General features: G+C 41.1%; 1 protein-coding gene across 1 annotated transcript in view; it reads right to left on the bottom strand.

Annotated features, from left to right (window-relative positions):
- Positions 1-24983, bottom strand: part of C17H12orf40 (chromosome 17 C12orf40 homolog) — a 52114-nt gene that overhangs the window by 8042 nt on the left and 19089 nt on the right. Inside the window, exons 8-14 of the mRNA XM_052160360.1 lie at positions 23078-23598; positions 22241-22310; positions 20607-20667; positions 11482-11545; positions 6694-6776; positions 3343-3810; positions 1921-2059 (exon numbers count right to left, since the gene is read on the bottom strand). Coding sequence (XP_052016320.1) covers positions 1921-2059; positions 3343-3810; positions 6694-6776; positions 11482-11545; positions 20607-20667; positions 22241-22310; positions 23078-23598 — 1406 coding nt within the window. The remainder of the gene's footprint in view (positions 1-1920; positions 2060-3342; positions 3811-6693; positions 6777-11481; positions 11546-20606; positions 20668-22240; positions 22311-23077; positions 23599-24983) is intronic.

Here is a 24983-nt window from a genome sequence, read left to right as displayed (position 1 = left end):
CAAGACCTGACACTACTACTGATGCTCCGGTGTGCTTACAGACAGAAGCCTAGCATGGCTGCCCTCTGGGAGGCCCAACAAGCAACCGACTGAGACAGGTGCAGATACTTACACCTAACCAATTGACTGCAGTCAGGGACCCCTTTGGTTGAATTAGGGAAAGGCTGGAAGAAGCTGAGGAGGAGAGCAACCCCATAGGAAAACCAGCAGTCTCAACAAACCTGGAGCCCCAAGATCTCTCAGACTCTGAGCCACCAACCAGGTAGCATACACGAGCTGGTCTGAGGCCCCTGACACATATACTTCCTGGTCTGGCCTCAGTGAGAGAAGATGCTCCTAACCCTCTAGAGATTTGAGGCCCCAGGGAGTAGGGAGGCCTGGCAGGGGTTGGGGTAGTGGGGCATCCTCTTGGAGACGGGTGAGAGGAAGAATGGGATGAGGTATTGTGGGAGGATAGACCAGGAGGGGGGTAACTACTGGACTGTAAAAATAATTTTATAAAAGTAAAAAGTTGTAGTACATCCTACCAAGCCTCTCTGGTTTTTAGTCTTCATTGAGAAGTCAGGTGTTATACTAGTCGGTCTGCATTCCATTCTATTTGGACATTTTTCCCCTTAAAGCTTTTAATATTCTTTTAAATATATACTTGGTGTTTTGATTATGATTGATGTGTCATGGGGAATTTCCTTTCTGGCCCAGTCTATTAGTGTTCTATATGTGCTTCTTGTAGCTTGAAAGGTACCTCCTTTTTCAGGGGGGGGGGTGTCCGACACAGGGTTTTTCTGTGTAGCCCTGGCTATCCTGGAACTTACTCTGTAGACCAGGCTGGCCTTGAACTCAGAAATCTGCCTGCCTCTGCCTCCCGAATGCTGGGATTAAAGGTGTGTGCCACCACTGCCCAGCCTGGCATCTCCTTCTTCAGGTTGGGGAATTTTTATGATTTTGTTGAAGAGAATTTCTGTCCCTTTGGCCTGGGTTTCTTCTTCTTCTTCTATTACTATTATTTGTTGATTTGGTCTTTTCATGGTGTTCCATGGATGTTTTTTGCTTGAGGGTTTGTTTGTTTGTTTTTTCAATACAACATTTTCCCTTGACCAAGGTATCTATTTCTTCCACCTTGTCTTCAGTGTCTGAGATTCTGTTTTCCATCTTATGTATTCTTTTGAAGTTTGACACCCTGACTCCTATTTGAGTTCTTAAAATTTCATTTCCAGATTTTCCTCACTTTGGGTTTTCTTTGTTGATTCTATTTCTACTTGCAAGACTTGAACTGTTTTCTTCATTTTGTTCCACTGTCTGTATTTTCATAGGTTTTATTAGTAGATTTGTTCATTTTCTCTTTAAGGACCTCTAACATATTCAAAAGGGCTATTTTGAAGTCCTTGTCTGTGTGTCAGCCATATTTCTCAGGGCCTACTGTATGTAGTAGGGTTGCTGGGCTCTAGTAGAGACATTGTCCTGGATATTATTGGTTGTGTTTTTATGCTGGTGTCTAGGCATCTGGGTTTTGGATGATTATGAATCTAGGTCTTACTATCTGTCTTGTCTTTGTTAGGTTGGTATTTTGTTCCTTAGTTCCTGTTGACCTCTCTGGTTCTCAGGACAGTGTAGTGATGGTTGTGGGTTGTCTGGTATGGAATGCTTCTGAGATTCTGATAGGTGTGGCCACTGGGGTGTCCCAGTTAGACTGTGTTTCTTAGTATTAGAAACTGGGCTTAATATTAGAGATGGGCTTGCGAGGAGGAACAGAGGATCATAAGAGTAAGGAAATCAGGTTGTGCCACTATGATCTGCATAGTCTCCTGGAAATGTGGGCCGAGAGAGGGGCGTCCACAGCTGATAGTTTTGCTACAAAGATAGAGATGAGGCTGGGGGATCAGATTTGGAGAAAAGGAAGGCACATGAAGATATGAAGATCACCTACTTGGTCCTCTGGCCTGTTTGCTCCCCCGGCCTGTTTGCTCCCCGGGCCTGTGTTGCCCAGAGTTTCCCAGGGAGTGCCTGAGGCAGGCAGATGCTGAGACACAAGGATGGTGTGGTGAGCAAGGCTGTAGGAGATCTGAAGATGGGGGCAGAGAAGAAGGGAGACTGCACTGGTGCTCTGTACAGAGCTCTGGATCCGAAAGGGGAGTGGATTTGGGAGAGGTGGGAGAGAGCGTGAAGGTCTAAAGATCACATCTGTCGTACGATATAACTACAAGGTTTTGAAAGGGTTAGCTCAGGAACTTTGGAAAGGTCACAGAAGGGAGAGGCTAAATTACATTCCTCAGAACACAGGGAGGTCCCTGCAGCTAGGGGAGGCCCAGAGTTATTCCAAGGCCGTTGGCCACCTACCTCATCCCCTAACAACCAATTAGTTTAATGGTAACACTGTTCCTTCAATCACATTGTGCCTAATGGCGGCTGCCGTGAGGACTGTATAAAAGTCCTGCGCAGCCCGCTGCACGTGGTCGTTCTCTCCCCATGTGCAGGGCGACCCCAGCATGCTGGTTTGAATAAAATTTCTGTTGCTTTTTGCATCAATTCCTGTCTCCACGTTGTATACTCAGGGTGTCTCCGGTAAAGTTAAGACTCCCCAAGTCTTACAGTTTAAAATAATTACCAAAAGAAATAAGTAACTGTTTATTTTTAATTCAAATAAAGACAAGTAAACATGAGAATGGCAACATATATAACAAGAATGGCAAATTACATATATGTATGTATGTGTGCAAATTTTCTATGAGTAAGGCTTGTACAGGCAAGTTTTGTGTGTCAACTTGACACAAGCTGAAGTTATCACAGAGAAAGGAGCCTCCCCTGAGGAAATGCCTCCATGAGATCCAGCTGTGGGGCATTTTCTCAATTAGTGATCAAGGGTGGGAGGATGGGAGGGCCCCTTGTGGGTGGCGCTATCTCTGGGCTGGTGCTCTTGGGTTCTATAAGAAGGCAATCTGAGCAAGCCAGGGGAAGCAAGCCAGTAAGGAACATCCCTCCATGGCCTCTGCATCAGCTCCTGCTTCCTGACCTGCTTGAGTTCCAGCCCTGACTTCCTTTAGTGATGAACAGCAGTGTGGAAGTGTAAGCTGAATAAACCCTTTCCTCCCCAACTTGCTTCTTGGTCATGAGGTTTGTGCAGGAATAGAAACCCTGACTAAGATAAGACTATTATAGAACTATGAAATACATAAATATTAATATTGTATAGAAACAACAGTACTTAGAACCCCCACCCCTTTAGGTCCACCCTCATTTTCTCATTACATATTATGTTAATGAAGGTCTGGACATTTCCTTTTGCCTGCCAAGGTTAAATGAAACACTACTTCCTAGTTGGAGACTTTAGCTGAGGGAGTTACTCACAGGCGTTCCCTGCCCTCCAGTGGTATCTGCCCTCTTATCTTCAGCGTGGCTGCCAGCCTCAGGATGGGGGGACTCCTCTTCTGTATCAGTGCTGGGACTACCCTTACACGAGCACCATGCAATGATGGTGCACTGCACAGCAGTGTCTGCTGTGTTCCCCACGATGGGTGCTCCCTCTGTCTGTACACCCACATCACATCTCCCCGCCCGAAGCAGGCAGGTATCAGGGCGTTTGTTTTGTGGTGTGTGCTCTGAAGTGCACTGAGACTCTGGAAACGAGTCAGTATTATTTTTCTCTAAGGACTGGTGAAATTTATGATTCTGCTCATGAACTTTGGCACAGTCTTTCAGAGATATGTCATCTAAATGATCTTCCATCTTTTCTAGGCCACAATGATCAGTTGTTTCTGTGGCTTTCTTGTTTGAATCTTCAATTTTCTGTTGTATCTGATCTTCATCTTCGGATATCTAAGAGAAATTAAAGAAATCTATGGTAAATTAAAAACTGGCCATTTCAAATCAGCCTTTAAATTCAGTCTAGGAAATCTGTGAAAACTGAAGAGAGCTTGAAAGGTTACAGCTCAAAGCAGACAGAACTTCAAAGATCAGTCAGAAGCTCTCCCACGGCTCCCAGGATGCTGTGGGAGAACCTTTGACTAATCTTTTATTTAAATAGTTATAATAACGAGAGCCACTGCAATAAAAATGCAAAAGAGAAAAGCTATCATGTCTTCTTCTCAGACTGTCACCCAGGTTTAATTACCCCACAACATTCTTCAACTACTTGTAAAGGACAGAGAAGTCACTTGTTGCCAGGGAGCTGTATTAAGTGTAACCTTGTTCACTCACTGGATCCTTAAGTGAAATATTTCAGTTATATAACTGTTATTATATCCATCCCACAAAAGACACAATACCTTAAGGAGAAAATGAGGGTGTCAGTTAACTGGAAAGTAAGTGGTTACAATAGATACTGCAATTGTTATGTAAAGGGACAAACTTTGTTGACTTTCATTTCTCAACTTTATAAGTAATTTATAAAAGTTAATGAAACTACCATATGGATATTGTAATTAAAATGGTTTGTTTGCTGTGATTGTAGTTCAGTAGAAGAATGCTTGCCAAAATGTATGAAGCTAGTATTTCAATTAGTCCCATGGTGAAGAAAAATATAATACATATTGACTACTCAAGCTGGAAAGCAGAGAGACAAAGTTTGAATGACTAAAAACTAAAACAAGATCTAGGCTTTAGCTGACTGAAATCAGGCAGCAAAAATAACCAAGAAATGTAACGGGTTGGCTGAGTACAAACTGCACAGAGCAAGTCCTGTCCATTCAACGTGAGCGGCGTCTGCACTCACGGGGAAGAAGACTGCTGCCTCACTCTCAGACATAATCACACAGATAAAAATAAAATTCATCAATCACACACCTGAAAAAATAAGAAAGGCATTAAGAAGACAAAGCATGAAGCTCTCGGCAAACATCTGAGGCCTCACTTAGACGGTGGAGTCACCTCACTGCAAAGTGACAGGTGGGACCCCAGAAGCAGAGGATACACACAAGAATGGATTGAAGCCCTCAGTGGGACATGGCAAAGGGAAGGGCAGTGCACTGCATGCTACAGGTGGAGGGACAGATGATGGACAGGGGAGGGACAGACGACGGACAGGGTTCCATTTGCTCAGGAATTAGGGCCAACATTGTGAACGGGGACCTCATCAAACCAAAGCAGAGGAAAAACCGCCAAACTAGTGTGTATAGATCAGGATAAGGAAGATCAGGATCAGGAGAGGCTGTAAATCATTTGGATGGGGTAATACAATAGAAACCTACTAAATGAGAGGAACATGACTGAACCAGTGTTCTCCAAGTCATGATCTTTGCTACTCAGAGAGGAAGTTGGGGCAAAATCAAAATCCTAAGATCTATTGAAGAGCAAAGCTAACCATGCAAGGACAAGCTGGAGGTGGAGTAGGGGAGGCTGCAGTGAGAGAGGCTGAGAAGCAGGAGACTGCGACTGACCAGGTGAGTGGCTCGCGGCTTCTGAAAGAACACTTGGATATACTTCAAAGGTGTCTATGGATATAGGAAATACCAAAAAGCTCAAAAGAGAAATCAGTTTGAAATATGAAAGGGTAGAGGTTCTCTTAACTATGAAAGAACTATCCAAAAGAACACTTAAATAAAGATCAGAGTTAAAGCCTTGATGCTTCACAACCGCACAACACACAATGTGTGACATCATTGCAGCTTTACAACAGGAGACAACAGAGAGTCCTATACAAGACCCTAGTCAATACACTGTTATAAACTGGAGGCTGAAAAGTATGCATGCTGACTAGTTACCTAACTTAACACAAACTAGAGTCACAAACTACTAGAGTAGTTTACCTCATGGGAAGAGGAAATAGTAAGAGAAATGTCTCCACCTGGTTGTTTGTGGGCAATTCTATGTATTTTGTCTTGATTAATGATGGATGTGGCTGGCAGGATAACACACTGACGGTGGGGCCACCCCTGGACAGAGGCCCTGGTTGTATAAGAAAGCAGGCTGAGCAGAGCAAACCTGTGAGCAGCATTCCTCCATGGTTCCTGTCTGCTTCAGCCTGAGTGCCTAGACTCACTTCCCTCAGAGATCAACTAGAATCAGGACATTTAAGCCAAACAATCACTGTCTTCTAAGCTGCTTTTGTAATCAAAGTGAGAGAACAGAGTCTAGGCCAGTCGAGCAATCCAGCAGTCACTGAATGGCACAGCAGAAGCCAGAGGCAGGAGAAATGAGGACGCGGAGTGAAGCGGGGAGGAGAGACTTTCAGTCAATCACGGGTTATCAGAAGTGTGCCATTTTCCACTCAGAATATAACATGTCACTCTACTAAGATTTCAGTCTTTGACAACACTGAGTAGTTTACCTCATTTTATAAGCCTCAAGAGTATATTTTAATGTTTATTTGTTTATTCTATATTTCAAATTATTGTAAATTCTTAAAAAACATTTAAAATAATGATATATTGTGTTTATCTGTATATATTTTATGTTACATCATGGAGATATATATACACAAGTATATGTATATTTATATATATCTTGATAAACTTTTGCAAATAATTATTTATTTTGTAAATGGAAATCACTAATACTTGGTCAAACAGTTGGTTTTACTTTTTTGTTTACATTTTTCTAATATTACATTTTAAAAGTTCTTATTTTTTTAACTTTGAAATCACTTTTGTTGGTATAATTTTTATTTCTCTTGCTGGGTCAACTCTTCTTAAAGTAAAAAGAGACAAAAACAATGTGAAATTAATATATCATTCATTAATAAGCCAAAAAGGCGTGACTTACCAAGTCAGAACTGGAGCTGAACGTGCTCTCGGTCGGCTGTGGAGAGTAACTGGCAGACTGGCTGCTTTGCGAAGACTCCAAGTCTGAAACAAAGGCTCAGTCACGAAGGCTGTTCCCCTCATATTCCAGCAAAATGAAACCATCTAAGTGTCACTAACTTAGCAACCAGCACTGTAAAATGTGCCAAGCTTACTTATACATTTGATGTTTAACACTTGTTTTTCTAGCAGGATAAATAGGTGTTTTGCCTTTAAAAGATTTGTGACAAGTAGAATAAATTACAAAATTACATAAAATAAGAGTAGAGAAAATTGGATTGACTTTTCAATATATGAACCATTTTTACTTTTAAGAGCAACTATCTTGAAGTGTGACCTCGGAGGAAGCAAGCTTCCGACGCCTGAGGCATCAGACTTCTGCTTGTCTAGAGAGCAGACATCTCAGTGCAGTCAGAACTATGTTCAGTGCCTCCGAGCATGGCACTACCTGCTTAGTCAATTACTTGTCAATTACAAGCAAAGTTTAGACGGGGTCTGGGACATATGTCATGTCTGCCTACCACACATAAAATCTCAGAACAGCAGCAGCCTCCATGACCTTGTGCCTCTGTTTATGGGAATGTGTTTTTTAACAAGAAAAGCAAGAAGAAATGAAAACTAAGCAGGAATGCATAAAGAAACAGTAGCCTCACTCATTACAGTTAACCATGAGTACTAGCTACTCTGTCCTGGGTGGGGACTGATGCTCTCTGCAACAGAGACTGATCTCCGTGTGAGGGGCAGAACACAGTTGTACTCTCATATGTGCATACAGATGAACAAGATAAAATAAAAATTAACTTTGAAAAGTTATATTTCCCTAGGGCAGTGAAGAGAAGTGATGGTTTGCTATGATGAATAACTATAATCTGAGGCTACTTTCTCCTCATGAGGTTCAGCAAGTCCACAGGTACTATAATCCCAGAGACTAACAAAGAAGCTGCACATTGGTTCCAGGGATCTCACCAATGCCAGTGTGTAAAAGGGTGTGAGGACGAAAGTGACGATGCAGCTCAACAATTCTTACACAACTACAGAAGTCACTAAGGTCGTTTCTCGGACTATATGGAGACTATATGGTCTCAAAGCGTTCATAATCTTGTAATGCAGAAAGAAAGAGTGGTGGTTTCAATAAGAATGGCTCCTTAGGCTCATATAGGTGAATGTTTAGTTCCTAGTTGAGAATCTGTTTAGGAAGGAGGAGGAGGTGTGATCTCCCCCCCACATCTCCCCTACACCCACACCCACACACACACACACACACACACACACACACACACACACACACACACACACCCGAGACAGGGATTCTCTGTGTAGCCCTGGCTGTCCTAGAACTCACTCTGTAGACCAGGCTGGCCTCGAACTCAGAAATCCTCCAGCGTCTGCCTCCCAAGTGTTGGGATTAAAGGCATGCACCACCACTGCCCTGCAGGAGGTGTGATCTTGTTGGAGAAAGTGTGTTACTTTGAAACCTCAAAGGCCCAGTCTCTCTGTCTGTCTTCTGCTTGTGGGTCAGATGTAAAGCTCTCAGCTACTGCTCCAACGCCATGCCTGCCTTCTTGCCGCCATGCTTCCTGCCATGATGATCACTGACTCAACCTCTGAACTGTAAGTCAGCCCCCAATTAAATGCTTCCTTATATAAGCTTCCATGGTATCTTTCCACAGTAATAGACTAGCACCTAAACCAGGAAGTGTGGCTTTGCAGGAGGAGGTGTGCTACTACGTAGGTCTTAAGGATTCAGAAGCCAACTTAGCCCCAGTTAGTTTTCTCTTTTCCAATCCCTTCCACGGGCTTGAAGATCTGATGTAAGTTCTCAGCTCCTGCGCCAGTGCCGTAACTGCCTGCCTACTGCCACCCTCTCCGCTATGATCATGGACGCAGTCCAAACAAGGTTCAGCTACACGTGTGTTCTCACCAGCACTGTAGGAATTACAGATGACTGAAATTATGGAAAGGTATGAGGAGGACGCACCATACAGCATGCAAGATCAGACAGACAGGTGACAGAGACGGTGGGACAAGTGTGGCACTGTAGCCTAAAGCTAAGAAATGTTCACTGTGGGCAGAGGTGCTAGTCAGCAGAGAGTTCCCACCCAGCCATCTGGCTGATGCCCAGGCAGGCTGCACAGAACCACAGGAAGAAGGAGAAGGAACCTGGTGCATTATTCCCATGGCTATGGCACAGGTAAGCAGGCTGGCAGGCTTCCATACCTGCACAGAGCCTGAGTCACAGAGAGTTACATTTTTGTAAAGGTGCTTAAAATACCAGAGACAAGGTCATACTTGCAGGCTGGAGATACAGCCTGGGGAGTTCTGGCAGTCTGTCTGTCTCAGTTGCAGAAATCCTCAAAGGACACACTTGACTTTGTGAATCACTAGAAGAAGCAGCCTTCCCTCCCACCCATAGAGACAAAGGACAAGAGAAGCCAAATAATGTCAACTGGGAAGAAATACTGACTGGGTTCATAATAGTTTCTACTTAATTTTTTTTCTGGGACATCAAAAGAAAAAAATCCCTGAATGACTGTGTACCGAGTGGAAGAAGTGTGTGTGGTTGGCATGCACACAGCCATGTCAAGGACTCCAGGGCCTCCAACACGAAAGGCGCCCCTGCCCCTGGCTTGTGTGCAGCACCAACCATATATAAGGAACACAGTGACTGCAGCTTCTCCCTCCCTCCCTGTATTTAGAGCCTGCTCCCCACAGAGACCTCATACTGAGACTGCATCAGGCTGCCTCCTTGTTCAGCTGCACACAGAAGCCTTCCTCCCTGATTCAGGTATCAGTAAGGACCTGCTGGTTGCCGGGGTTACCTCTCGAGTGCGCTCCATCAGCGCGCTCAGTGCATGCAGTCCCGGCCTTTCCGTATGTGCGCTGTCATTTCTTCACTCCCACTGGCCCAGTCAGGTCAGGCCCTGAAGCTGAGCAGGCCGTGGCACTTCTTAAGGTTCGTCTTCTAGTATTTACATGCTGTGCTTTAATCGTTCTTTGTTGTGCTTTAACTTGTATCTCCCTATCTCCCCGGAAAGGCTGCTCTGGCTGTGTTTTACCCTTACCGGCAGCACATTTTACTCTTATACTAGCCTTTCTCATTCTTACTATACTCTCTTGTTTTCCTATTCCCGCTATTTCCTCTTTTAAAAAAGAAAAAGGAAAAAACCTCTTACCTTTAGAAAACTGTAAACTTTCCACACATATTATTCTATGGTGTCTGTCTTTGAATTTCAGAGACAAGGGGAAGTACACACATTTCTAGAGCAAGCTGACCCTGGAAGGTCATCAAATCGCTGCATCTGTAACTGCAGCCGATTTCCCCCTGAAGAGCCAAAGTGGAGACAACTCACCAGAACTCACACAAGATAAATGAAGTTCACAGACAAACTTGGCAGATTAGGAAAGACGGAAAACTACCAAAGGAGATGAACCAATGAGTAATTTTAGGTAAAATTTTAAACACAGAGGAAAAACTCAGCCAGGAACTGGAAACAGAAAAGAAGAAAAGGAGGAGAAGGAAGAGGAGGAGGAAGAAGAGGAAGAAAAAAGGAGTAAGAGGAGGAGGAGAAAGAGAAAGAAGCTAACAGAAAATTAGGAGAGAAGAGATCCAACAAATCAAATAGCTCAGCAGGACTCACCAACAGGTAAGACCACAGAGAAAATGTCGAGGATAGAAGACAAATCAAGACAAATGCACAACAGTACACATAAAGAGAAAGCACCATGAGCGTGATGGAATGTTCAAGAATTCTGGGACATGTTTGCAAGGATAATCCCAAGAATCCAAGTACAAATTAAGTAGAGAGAATCTAAGGACATCAACAGTTTGTTCAAAAAAATTATAGAACAAATACTAAACCCAGAAAAAGAAATGGACATCCAAAAGGTAGGGGATGGAAAGTCCCAGACAGACGGGACCAGAGGAGAATCTCGCCATGGCAGCACAGTTAGAACGATAGAAACACACAAGGAAAGCAACACTAAAACCTGTAAGAGAAAAACACCAACTATACACAAGGCAGAAATATCAGACTAACATCACAGATACTCTTGTCACCTTGGAAAGTATATAACTGTCAATGAGCATTGCTATACCGAGAAAGACTGTCTTTTGAGCTTGAGGGAGAAATAACATTCCAAGATAAGCACAAACTAAGATAATTCAGGAAAATCAAGCCAGTAAGAAATGCATATATTTGTATTTGGATACACACACACACACACACAGGAATAAAGAAAAGAATATATTCCTTGAAAGAATACAAAACCAAAAGTGAGCCAGAAAGGAGTCCATTATGTCCAACCAGTAAACTGGTCCTCTCAGGGCTTAGAGGACACACTGAAAGTCGGGAAGAAGGCACGCAAGAGCCAGAGGGATGGACGACACTAAGAAACACAAGCCTTTTAAATCAACATGATCTACACACAGAGGAAATCCAGTATCTGCTGAGAAAGGAAAACTGGAGGAAAGTAGGTAATAGTGACCTCTAGGGTCCATAGTAGGAAATGCAACAGGCCACATTTTCTACAGTATAGTTTGTCTCAAACTACAGTTGAGTAAAAACTGGGACACATTATATGTGTTCACTGTTGACTATTCTATGAAAGAAAGGCAATTTTAATGAATTATTGTACTGTGGTCTATTTTAGAAAATCTATGAAATACATACTTACTGGTAAAAATCTTTAAAATTTGATTTCTACTTTTTTCCTTTCTAAAATAATAAACAAAACACACAGTTCCACTCACAGATTTTCTTAGTAGTCATTGGCCTCCCTTTGAAAGGGCACACTCCTCTTCTTTCCACTGGTATCTAGAGAAAAGAACAAAAACATTACAAACCCAAAGTACTGATAATAATGTTCATTTTATATCTTCACCATCCGCTTGTTTATAGCACTTTTGCTTCACATTACTTTCATTGTATAAAGACAATTTCAGGGCGGTGGCGGTGGCAACAGAAGCAGCCGCTGGTACGGTGGAAGGGCCATCAGCAGTGGAACCAAGGTGACAGGGTCCAGGCAGGCCTTGCACCCGCTACCACTGACCTTTGCTGGCCAGCCGGGCTGCAAGCAGTGGCGGATTTACGGCGCCTTTCACCCCACAGAAGCTACATCAGAAATCTGCCTCCCACCAGTCAATTACGAGAGACTCGCCTCCATCTTGGTTCTCGGATGCCAGAGAGATCAGACAACCTGAGGTACGCAAACATAACCCGAGGCCAACATCGCAGGTGTCTAAGCCCAACTGGCGTTGGCCTGCATCCAGGCCCTTGGCTGCTTGAGGGGGGGCATCAGTGTGCAAACCCGGCCAGGAGGTTGTTTGCCCAGCCCGGCGCACAATGCCATTTTGGCTATGGGACGCCAGAGAGTTCTAGCAGGCAAAGCCAGCTAACAGGCACAGCCCGAGGCTAACATAGCGGGGGTCTAGACCCCGACAGGCCCTGGGCTGACCAGAGGCCATGGGCTGCTCGGTGGGCCATCTGTGTGCCAACACGGCCAGAAGGTTGTTAGTCCAGCAGACTCTCCCGGCACTTTCAGGGAGCAGCCGCACACCACCATCCTGGCCACCTGACAGACCCAATTAACACTCATAGCGAGGGGAACTTTGCTCGGAACTTGGACTGCCAGGCTTTTGCCTAGACTCAGGGCCTGAGCAGCTAGGCTAGCCTTGTGTGCACCAACCCGGTTGGGAGTTAGGCTGCCCAGCAGAGTGACCAGCACTCAGAAAAGGTCCCGCAGCAGCATAGATCATCAGCACTCTCTGAAGGAGCAAATGGGCACCATCTGGTTCACAGACACAATCTGGGGCAAAGCACACTAGGGCTGCAAGGGCACCCAAGAGGAGGACAGCACATCAGCAATCTGCAACAGGGGAAACCCAGCCATCCAGTGTTGCAGAAATAGTCCTAGAGCCTCTCAGGAGGCTCAAACACCAGCCAGAGACAAGACCAACTAATGCCAGAGAACAAGATGGCAAAGGGCAAGCGCATGAATGCTACTAACAGAAATCTAGGCAGTATGGCAGTGTCTGAACCAAACTCTCCAACATCAGCAAGTCCTGGTTATGCCAATACACCAGAGAAAGAAGATTTGGATTTAAAATCACTGGTCATAATGCTGCTAGAAGAACACAAAAAGGACATAAATGAATCTCTTAAACAAATACAGGGGAACATGAATAAGCTAGAAACCTGTATAATGGAAACACAAAAATCACTTAAAGAAATTCAGGAGAATAAGGCTCAAGAGATAGAAGCCAATAAAGAAGAAACGCTAAAAAAAAAAAAAAAAAAAAAAAAAAAAAAAAAAAAAAAAAAACTTAAAGAAATGCAGGAGAACTTGAGTCAACAGGCAGAAGTCATGAAAGAAGAAACACAAAAATCTCTTAAAGAATTAAGGAAAACACACACACACACAAAACATCCCGGATCTAAAAACAGAAGTAGAAACAACTAAGAAATCACACAGGGAGACAACTTTGGAGATAGAAAACCTTGAGAAGAAATCAGGGGCCATAGATGCAAATATCAACAACAGAAAACAAGACATGGAAGAAAGAATCTCAGATGCCGAAGATACCATAGAAACCATTGACTTAACAGTCAAAGAAAATGCAAAATGCAAAAAGCTTGTATCCCAGAACATCCAGGAAATCTAGGATACAATGAGAAGACCAAACCTAAGGATTATAGGTATAGATGAGAGTGAAGATTTACAACTGAGAGGGCCAGCAAATATCTTCAACAAAATTATGGAAGAAAACTTTCCCAACTTAAAAAGAGAGATGCCCATGAATATACAAGAATCCTACAGAACTCCAAACAGACTGGACCTGAGCAGAAATACCTCCCGTTACATAATAATCAAAACCCCAAATGCACTAAACAAAGAAAGAATATTAAAGGCAGTAAGAGAAAAAGGCCAAGTAACATATAAAGGAAGACCTATCCGAATCACACCAGACTTCTCACCAGAGACCATGAAAGCTAGAAGATCCTGGGCAGATTTCATGCAGACTCTAAGAGAACACAAATGTCAGCCAAGACTACTATACCCAGCAAAACTCTCATTCACCATAGATGGAGAAACCAAGATATTCCATGACAAAACCAAATTTACACAATATCTTTCCACAAACCCAGCTCTGCAAAGAATAATAGGAGGAAAACTCCAATACAAGGAGGGAAACTACACCCTGGGAAAAGCAAGATAGTTACCTTCCTTCATCAAACCCAGAAGAAGATAACCACTCAAATATAAAAAAAACATCAAAAATGACAGGAAGTAATAATCACTATTCCTCAATATCTCTTAACATCAATGGACTCAATTCCCCAATAAAAAGACATAGAATAATAGACTGGATAAGGAAACAGGACCCTACATTTTGCTGCATACAGGAGACACACCTCAGTGTCAAAGACAAAAACTACCTTAGAGTAAAAGGCTGGAAGACAATTTTACAAGCCAATGGTCTCAGGAAACAAGTCGGAGTAGCCATTCTAATATCAGATAAAATTAACTTTCAACCTAAAGTCATCAAAAGAGACACAGAAGGACACTTCTTGCTGGTCAAAGGAAAAATCCACCAAGAAGAACTTTAAATTCTAAACATTTATGCGTCAAATGCAAGGGCACCCTCATTCGTAAAAGAAACTTTACTAAAGCTCAAAGCACACATTGCACCTAACACAATAATTGTGGGGGACTTCAACACTCCACTTTCCTCAATGGACCGATCGGGAAAACAGAAACTAAACAGGGACACAGTAAAACTAATTGAAGCTTTGGACCAATTGGATTTGACTGATATTTATAGAACATTTCACCCTAAAGCAAAAGAATATACCTTTTTCTCAGCACCTCATGGTACCTTCTCCAAAATTGACCATATAATTGGTCACAAGACAGACTTTAACAAATATAAGATCAAATTAATCCCATGCCTCCTATCAGATCACTATGGTGTAAGAGTGGTTTTCAATAGCAACAAAAACAACAGAAAGCCCACATACACATGGAAATGGAACAATATTCTACTCAATGACACGTTGGCCAAAGAAGAAATAAAGAAAGAAATCAGAGACTTTTTAGAATTTAATGAAAATGAAGGCACAACATACCCAAATCTTTGGGACACAATGAAAGCAGTGCTAAGAGGAAAACTCATAGCCCTGAGTGCCTCCAAAAAGAAAATGGAGAGAGCATACATTACCAGCTTAATGACACACCTGAAAGCCCTGGAACAAAAAGAAGCTATTTCACCCAGGAGGAGTAGAAGGCAGGAAATCATCAAACTCAGGGCTGAAATCAATCAAGTGGAAACAAAGAGAACCGTACAAAGAATCAACGAATCCAGGAGCTGGTTCTTTGAGAAAATCAACAAGATAGATAAACTCTTAGCCAGACTGACCAAAGGGCACAGAGAAAGTATCCAAATTAACAAAATTAGAAATGAAAGGGGGGATATAACAACAGAAACTGAGGAAATCCAAAAAATTATCAGATCCTACTACAAAAGCCTATACTCAACACAACTGGAGAATCTGGAGGAAATGGACAATTTCCTAGACAGATGACAAATACCAAAATTAAATCAGGACCAAATAGATAATCTAAACAGTCCCATAACCCCTAAAGAAATAGAAGGGGTCATAAAAAAGACTTCCAACAAAAAAAGCACAGGACCAGATGGTTTCAGTGCAGAATTCTATCAGACCTTCAAAGACCTAACACCAATACTCTTCAAACTATTCCACAAAATAGAAACAGAAGGAACACTACCCAATTCCTTCTACGAAGCCACAATTACGCTGATACCAAAACCACACAAAGATCTAACAAAGAAAGAGAACTTCAGACCAATTTCCCTTATGAACATTGATGCAAAAATACTCAATAAAATTCTTGCCAACCAAATCCAAGAATACATAAAAACGATCATCCACCATGATCAAGTAGGATTTATCCCAGGGATGCAGGGTTGGTTCAATATATGGAAATCCATCAATGCAATCCACTACATAAACAAACTCAAAGAAAAAAAACACATGGTCATTTCATTGGATGCTGAAAAAGCATTTGACAAAATTCAGTATCCTTTCATGCTTAAAGTCTTGGAAAGAACAGGAATTCAAGGCCCATACCTAAACATAGTAAAAGCAATATACAGCAAACCGGTAGCCAGCATCAAACTAAATGGAGAGAAACTTGAAGCAATCCCACTAAAATCAGGGACTAGACAGTGCTGCCCCCTTTCTCCTTATCTTTTCAATATTGTACTTGAGGTACTAGCTTGGGCAATTAGACAACATAAGGAGGTCAAGGGGATACAAATTGGAAAGAAAGAAGTCAAACTATCATTATTTGCAGATGATATGATAGTCTGCCTAAGTGACCCAAAAACCTCCACTAGAGAACTGCTACACCTGATAAACAACTTCAGCAAAGTGGCAGGTTAAAAAATCAACTCAAGCAAATCAGTAGCCTTCCTATACTCAAAGGATAAGCAGGCTGAGAAAGAAATTAGGGAAATGACACCCTTCACAATAGCCACAAACAGTATAAAGTACCTTGGGGTGACTCTTACCAAACATGTGAAAGATTTGTATGACAAGAACTTCAAGACTCTGAAGAAGGAAATGGAAGAAGACCAGAAAAAATGAAAAAACCTCCCATGCTCATGGATCGGCAGGATTAATATAGTTAAAATGGCCATTTTGCCAAAAGCAATATACAGAATCAACGCAATACCCATCAAAATCCCAACTCAATTCTTTACAGAGTTAGAAAGAGCAATTCTCAAATTCATCTGGAATAACAAAAAGCCCAGGATAGCTAAAACTATTCTCAACAACAAAAGAAATTCTGGGGAAATCAGTATCCCTGACCTCAAGCAATACAATACTACAGAGCAATAGTGTTAAAAACTGCATGGTATTGGTACAGTGACAGGTAGGCGGATCAATGGAACAGGATTGAAGATCCAGAAATGAACCCACACACCTATGGCCACTTGATCCTCGACAAAGGGGCTGAAAACATCCAATGGAAAAAAGATAGCCTTTTCAACAAATGGTGCTAGTTGACTGGAGGTCAGCATACAGAAGAATGCGAATTGATCCATCCTTGTCTCCTTGTAGTAAGCTCAACTCCAAATGGATCAAGGACCTCCACATAAAGCCAGACACTCTGCTGCTAATAGAAAAGAAACTGGGGAAGACCCTTGAAGACATAGGTACAGGAGAAAAGTTTCTGAACAGATCACCAATAGCATATGCTCTAAGATCAAGAATTGACAAATGGGACTTCATAAAATTACAGTTTCTGTAAGGCAAAGGACACCATCAAAAGGACAAATCGGCAACCAACAAATTGGGAAAAGATCTTCACCAACCCTACATCAGATAGAGGGCTAATATCCAATATATATAAAGAACTCAAGAAGTTAGATTCCAGAAAACCAAATAACCCTATTAAAAATGGGGTACAGAGTTAAACAAAGAATTCTCACCTGAAGAACTTGATGGCAGAGAAGCATCTTAAAAAATGCTCAACTTCACTAGTCATTAGGGAAATGCAAATCAAAACAACCCTGAGATTTCATCTTACACCGGTCAGAATGGCTAAGATTAAAAATTCAGGAGACAGCAGGTGTTGGAGAGGGTGTGGAGAAAGAGGAACACTCCTCCACTGCTGGTGGGGTTGCAAATTGGTACAACCACTCTGGAAATCAGTCTGGCGGTTCCTCCGAAAACTGGGCACCTCACTTTCAGAAGATCCTGCTATACCACTCCTGGGCATATACCCAGAGGATTCCCCACCATGTAATAAGGATACATGTTCCACTATGTTCATAGCAGCCCTATTTATAATAGCCAGAAGCTGGAAAGATCCCAGGTATTCCTCAACAGAAGAGTGGATGCAAAAAATGTGGTATATCTACACAATGGAGTACTATTCAGCCATTAGAAACAATGAATTCATGAAATTCTTAGGCAAATGGATGGAAATGGAGAACATCATACTAAGTGAGGTAACCCAGTCTCAAAAGATCAATCATGTTATGTACTCACTAATAAGTGGATATTAACCTAGAAAACTGGAATACCCAAAACATAATCCACACATCAAATGATGTACAAGAAGAACGGAGGAGTGGCCCCTAGTTCTGGAAAGACTCAGTGAAGCAGTATAGGAAAAACCAGAACAGGGAAGTGGGAAGGGGTGGGTGGGAGGACAGGGGAAGGGAAGGGGGTTTATGGGACTTTCGGGGAGTGGGGGGCTAGAAAAGGGGAAATCATTTGAAATGTAAATAAAAAATATTTCAAATTAAAAAAAAAAAGGCAATTTCATGAAGAAAAACAAATCCAATTTAAATTCCAACTGGCTTAGAAACATCAGGACCAGAGTAAACCTTTGCTAAGAAACACAATACTAACAAAAGGAAAGGCTGCGCTCTATCATAGTGCATGTAGTTTTTAAAAATGCAAGATACTAAAGTACTTGAGAATTTAGTTGGCTATACTTTTTCTGGCTTTGTTTTGTTGTTGTCGTTGGTGGTGGTGGTAATTGGTTGGTTTTGTTTTTTAGGATGGATACCAGTTACTATTTCTCTTTTTAAAAAATGTAGTCAAAGCTTAGAATTGAAAGTCATCTACAGAACACAGACTTGGTTGTAATTTCAGTCAAAGCTTAGAATTATAAGTCACCTACAGAATACACAATTGGTTGTAATTTTACTACTTTCTATGTAATTAATGATATTTGTTTTCTTTCTTGTTTGTTTTAGAACCAGGGTGTTTCTTACTTTCTAGGAAGTTAGGGAGGTCAAACCACTGGGTTTATTTTGTTGTCTGCTCTGGATTTTTATAAAGTCTGATGAGAGAATATGGCTACAGATGTCTTCTGAGTGCCTGTGGTGCCTTCTATAGCTGAAAGGCTCCATGACAGTTTGCAGGAATGGGAAGGCGCATTCGTGTGTCTTGGTGGGGCACAGAAGAGGAGATACTGTCTAGAAGTCTCCCTTTCCTCTTGGACATAAAGCTAGTTTACATTTCTTTTAAGATTTATTTATTTATTTTGTTTTTATGAGTACACTGTCACTGACACACCAGAAGAGGGCATTGGATCCCATTACAGATGGTTGTGAGCCACCATGTGGTTGTTGAGAATTGAACTCAGGATCTCTGGAAGAGCATCCTGTACTCTTAACCACTGAGCTATCTCTCCGGCCCAATTTACATTTCTAAGCCCACTCCCTGGTTCCAATTTTTGTCTGAGTTACTTTTCTATTGCTGTAATAAAATACCATGACCATGGGAACTTATAGAAAAAAGTGTTTAATTTGGAGGTGTATGGCTTCAGAGGGTAAAGTTCATGCTGAGCACAGACATAGTGACATCAGCAGCTAAAGCTTACCTTTGGATTCAAAAGATGGGGGAAGCGTGAGAGACTGGAAATGATGTGAGTCCTTTAGAAACCTGGAAGCCCACTTCCAGTTACACACTCCCTCCAGCGAGGCCACACTTCCTCATCCTGCTCAGAAAGGTCTATCAACTGGGGACCAAATATTCAAATATAGGAGCCTATGGTGGCCAACCAAAAGAGAGGGAGCTCCGTTTGCTGTGCAGGAGGAGGGGGCTTCCTCCAGCCTGAGCAGCAGCCCCTCATACTTACTAAGATTACAAGGGCTGCGTCTTTCTTCTCTTTTCATGAGCCTTGTCCACGAAAAGGCAAGGACAGCGCTGTGTATGATCTACATTGATCTATATTATGCACACACCGAATGGTATTAACGTCACCATTCTTTCCTGCTAAAACTTTTAGTGGGCCTCTGTTTACTGACAGGAAGTTAAAGTACTAATGTGAGCTGGCTATTTTGGCCAGTATTCGCTTCTTGCCACTCCAGCACCCCCTTGTAATTTATAAGCTGTGTCTATGACAATAATTAAAATTAAACAAGGTTCTAGAACTTTGTAAAACAAACAAAACCTTTCCATGTTACTCCTTTCTCTAGACAGGCAAAGCATCCAGCAACCTCATAACTGAAAGCTGTGCTCAGAAACTACCTCCCGCGCAATGTCTCCCTGGTAACTACCCAGGAAACTTAAAAGCCAATTTCACTGGGCCACCCTTGCCCTTTGGATAAGCTCAGCGGTGGCCATTTATCTGCATGCATACTTTTACTGTCTGCATAGCCACAGAAGAGTTTTAAATGCAGATTATACATCCTTTACATGTGCTCCTTTCAGAACAAAGTGCACAACAGAATTCAGGCTTCAAGAGATGAAGAAAAAACTCCCTGGTGTCATTTTATGTCTGGTGCTTACTTAGTGTACTTAAGACACTGTGTGTTAAGTGAATTTATAACACTCAACACACATGCATTGTCTTAGGGTTTCTATTTCTGGGATGATACACCATGACTAAAGCAACTTGAGGAGGAAAGGGCTTATTTCAGCCTGCTTTTGTATAAACCCCAGGACCAAAATGCCCCACAGCTGGATCCTATGTGGATATTTTTCCAATTGAGTCTCCCTCCTTTTAGATGACACTATCCTGTGTCAGTGCTATAAAACTAGCCAGCACAGTCACTAAGGACAAATTGTAACAGTTAAGAATTTCATGTTAAGTAAGACAAATGGTTCAGTTCCTGACTCAGTTGTCCTCACCAAGAGACTTCTGACAACAAAAGCATTTTTTCTTCAACAAAATCTTACAGTGCACTGGACTGGACGCTATTTTTAGGTGTGTCTAGATTAATTTGTCTCATATAAAGAACATCATATTTTCTAAGCCAGAACTTTTTCAGTTTAAGAAGAGACGAGTGTACATGAAAATAAACTTAAGACAACATACAGTGAGTTTTACCTCATTCTGGTCAAAATCACATGACTGTTTACGATGTAATTCTTCCAAAGGAATATCAGCCCTAGGGATTATTAAAAACAAGCATTAAAGCATATTTCATCTGACAGCTATTACTCCAAATTATTGTTTCAAAACTGGGTCTCAAATCATAATTATGAGAAGCGTCTTAAAAATATGCGTTGAAAAGTATTATGCCAAGCTATTTATTTTAATGTGTGGACTAAACATCTATATTTTCTATGCATGTGCATATTTGTGTGTGTGTGTGTGTGTGTGTGTGTACATGTGGTTGCCAGAGTTCAGCCTCAAGTGTTGTTCCTCAGGAGACATAGCCTCCCCCAGGTCCTGAGGTTTGATCCAAAGGAAAGGCTAGCTGGCGGCAGGACCCAATGATCTGCCTTTTCTCCTGTATTCCAGTGTTGGGATTGCCAGTAGGCACCAATGCACCAGCTGGGATCAAATGCAGGTCTGGTGCTTGGGTGCCAAATCAGGCTGAGTCCAACCGCAGCCCAGAAACATCTGTGACATAATCACTCCAGATGATTTAGAACCACACTCTGAATTGAGAATCAGGGTCTTTCTTGCTTGCTTTTTCTTTTCTTTCTTTTTTGTTCTTGTGAAACACAGTGTCATGCATCCTAAGTCACTTTGTTAAAGCTGAATTTATAAAAACTCAAGGCTGAAGAGATATTTTTAACTCATAAACTTCCATATAACAGAAGAACAAATAATTTCATTTCTCAATAAATGCCAACTCCATAAAATGACATGTGTAAATTCTTTGCATCAATAGATACTTAAAAGATTTCCATAAGACATTAGTCCCACAATAAAATTTCATTTAATAAATTTTAAATCATAAAGATCTGGCTAAATTATGATTAAGAAAATTAGAACTGTTCAGTAACTAATAGCCAAAGTAATACTTCCTTTCATTATCTATAATTGTAGATAATTTTTAGAAAAGCCAGCAAGGCAACCTCAGAACTCAAAGGAATAAACCATGGCTTAAGAATAGTTGGATCTATTAAAAATCTAAGCTACAAAATCCTTTTCACACAAGCAGCAGTAAGAAGCTAAACCTGATGGCACATAATTGTTTTCATGTAACATGCCCATAGCAATGATGAGCTATAGGGATGCAGTCACACTGCTCCGTCACACAGGGAGCCTGGGGCCGAGTGCTAGCAGGAGGACGGTGTGGGACACACACTGCCACAGACAGGATATTCTCGCCTATGTCACCTCACAGGACTCTCCTATCTGAGTCTAGTAATGTTCCTGTGGGGACTGCAAAGCCAGACAATCTACTGTTTGTGACAATAAGCATTCTACACATGCAATACTCCTATTTCTGTTCATGCATAAATTGATATTTAGACTATATGTGGTGGATATTCAATACTGAAACAGTTAAATAAGAAGGTATTTGGGGGCTGAAAAAATGTGAACGCTATGTGCTTAAGGAGTTGCTAGTACTCATTGTAACAGAAAATGTATGGTAAGGCTTCTTTGAGACCACTTTGCTCAACCTCCTGGAAAAATATTACCATCTCATGTTCTATTTGTTAATTTGAACACATGTATTATACTAGATCTTAATTTACACTTCTTACATTTAAGTATAAACTTACATCATGTACACTGGGTACTCCTGGGCATTTCTCTGCAGTGCTTTCAACTGGTTATCACTTTCGATTTTTCCTTCAAAAATATAAGCATATACTGAATTAAATTTAGTATCATTTATTTTCATTTTTAACTCAAAGCATATTAAAAGGATACATGGAGGAGAATTGGTGGCACATGATGTAATGCAATAAAACACACTACTTGTGGCTTTGGGTACCTCTAAGCACAGTATATATTAATGTACTGTCCATTCATCCCTTGGTATCCGGTAGGAATAAGTTCCAAAACCTTCCCCTCTACCCATTACTCTACAGACATCAAAATGCACCCATATACACCAATGCCTCGCATAAAATGGCTTAATCTGTTCATATAATGTATATAATCTCATATTGCTTATATAACCTCCAAATGACTTAGAATATATGGTACAGTATGAGTGCTCCTTCAAAAAGAACTTATTTGTGTGTATGTATGTTCACATGTGTTGCATGTGGAGGGAGGTCAGAGGAAAACATCCAGGCATTGCTTCTTTGTCTCTACCGTGGGGTCCAGGATTAAACTGAGGCCAACAGAAAGCCATCTGGCCACCTCCAAAAGATCTTACTAAATAGCTATAGTCTATAGGATGAGAAAAGTCTGTATGTGTTCAGTGAAACATCTGTTTTTAGTTATATAGTCTATATATAACTATATAGACTGTTTTAGTCTGTATAGTTAGCTGAATCTGAAGATACAGGACATTTGGATATGGAGAGCCAACGACATGTGTCTGTGTTTAAACAGATGAAACATGGCAATGTGTATTTATAGAGAAAAGCTGAATGTACAACACCAACCTTTTCTTCCACAGCTGACTGGGTAACAGTCTTTCTCAAAAGACCTTCTAAGCTCATTTATTTCATTGCTGTTGTACTCCTTCTGGAAGGGCCAGTTTGACTGACAAGTTTCCGTGTAACTCGTATTGAAAGGAAGATTAGGAGAAGCGGCCTGTGGACCTGTAACCCTCCTGTCAATGAACCCACTGCTGGAACGGCTTCCATCAGAAGACACGACCTGGGCATCAGTCAGGCTGTCATAACCACATTTAGTAAAGGTCGGCCGTCTCCCAGGCTGATCTCTGCTTAACAAATCAATCATGTTGTGACTAACAAAAGAGTTGTGATTGTCTGGAAGATGTCTCTGAGTTGGGTAGATCACATCTTCAAGAAAATTAGAGAATTCTTCTCCATTATTTGCATAACTCTGTTGCACTGAGGTTTTTGCCATAGCAAAGTCTGGCTGTCTTCTTTCACACTGGCTTCCACAATCTTCACCCACAATCACAGATCTCTTAGTAAGGAAATCACCAGTTTCTGAACTTTGGAATAAATAAAAACATATTTAGCATGAAAGGTTTGATCATTTTCATTTATAAAAACTTAACTTCTATTTAAATACTAACTTAAATTTAAAATTTTAGAGAACATATTGATCAATGACAAGTATTTTCCTAAATTACATTTTAAACTTCATATTTAAGTAAATAATATTGCTCTGGATGGAAATGTATCTAATATGGTATTTTAATAATAGGTATTATTAAACTTATATGCGGTTCTGTTTTTCAATGTGAGATTTAGTGCACAGCTTTAGTTATTGTTGTATTAGCAAACAGAGTATGATACCCATCAGTCTGTCATCTACACCAGTTGACAAATGACCTCCCGCACCACTGTATGCCACTACTGTTTAGTCAAACAGAGAAAGAGAGTGTGAAGACTGTAGGGGAAAGCTCTATGCAAAAACACTTTTAAGGACTTATAAAAACATTATCAAAGATGTTTTCCAATTTAGTAGTTGAAATAGTTACAAAGTTCTCCATGAAGAAAAACAAGGATGTAAACATTTATTTAAAAGATAAGGTAACCAGAAGAAAAATAACTAGGTGACCTGAGTAGCCTGTAAGCTCATTCCCAGAGCAAAACCAAAAACGTTGGGTTAAGTCTAACGTGCATGTAAGAATCAAGGCTGATGGAAAGTATTAACAACAAAGATCTCTTTTGTTTCATTGCTAGTGACTATACTTACTTGAGATGGGACTATTTCATGGACTGGAAGTACAAAGAATTTTTTAAAGAAACACAATAAATGTTTAACATTGATTTTCCTTTTAATTATGTATATTTCTATATGTATTGGGGGTTATATGTGCAACTGAGTTCAGGTGTCCACAGAACACAACAGTGTCAAGTCCCTTGGTCTTGGCTGGAGTTCCAGGTGGGGTTTAGTTGCCTGATGTGGGTGCTAGGAAACCAACTGGGATCTTCTGTAAAAGCAGTATGTACTCTTAAGTGCTGGACCATTTATTCAGCCTTAAAATTTTGACTTCTAATTTGATATTCAACTCACTTAATCTTTAAATAGAAATACTATGTTTTAGGAACTAGGTCATGGGACAGAGAGATATACTAGGTTGGGTTAGAGAAAGAGAAAGTATTAAACAGAAAATTCATGGTTTTGTTCATAAATGTTCATAGATTCCCTGTGATTTCTCAATAAACATCTAGTTAGTATTTTATACTAAAAGACACAATCCAATGTGTCTTATACCCCACTAAAGCCAGAAAAATTTCCAACATTATAAATGGGAGAATAACCATAGAACATATCATAAGCACACTATGCAAGGAAATTGCATTTTACAGATGATTTTCATCATTATAACAGAGGAATCAGTAAGAAATGTATAAAACAGAGACACCA

This window comes from Apodemus sylvaticus, chromosome 17 (genome assembly GCF_947179515.1).
Source record: "Apodemus sylvaticus chromosome 17, mApoSyl1.1, whole genome shotgun sequence".
Lineage (NCBI taxonomy): Eukaryota > Metazoa > Chordata > Mammalia > Rodentia > Muridae > Apodemus > Apodemus sylvaticus.
This window is presented reverse-complemented; position numbering and strand designations above follow the sequence as displayed.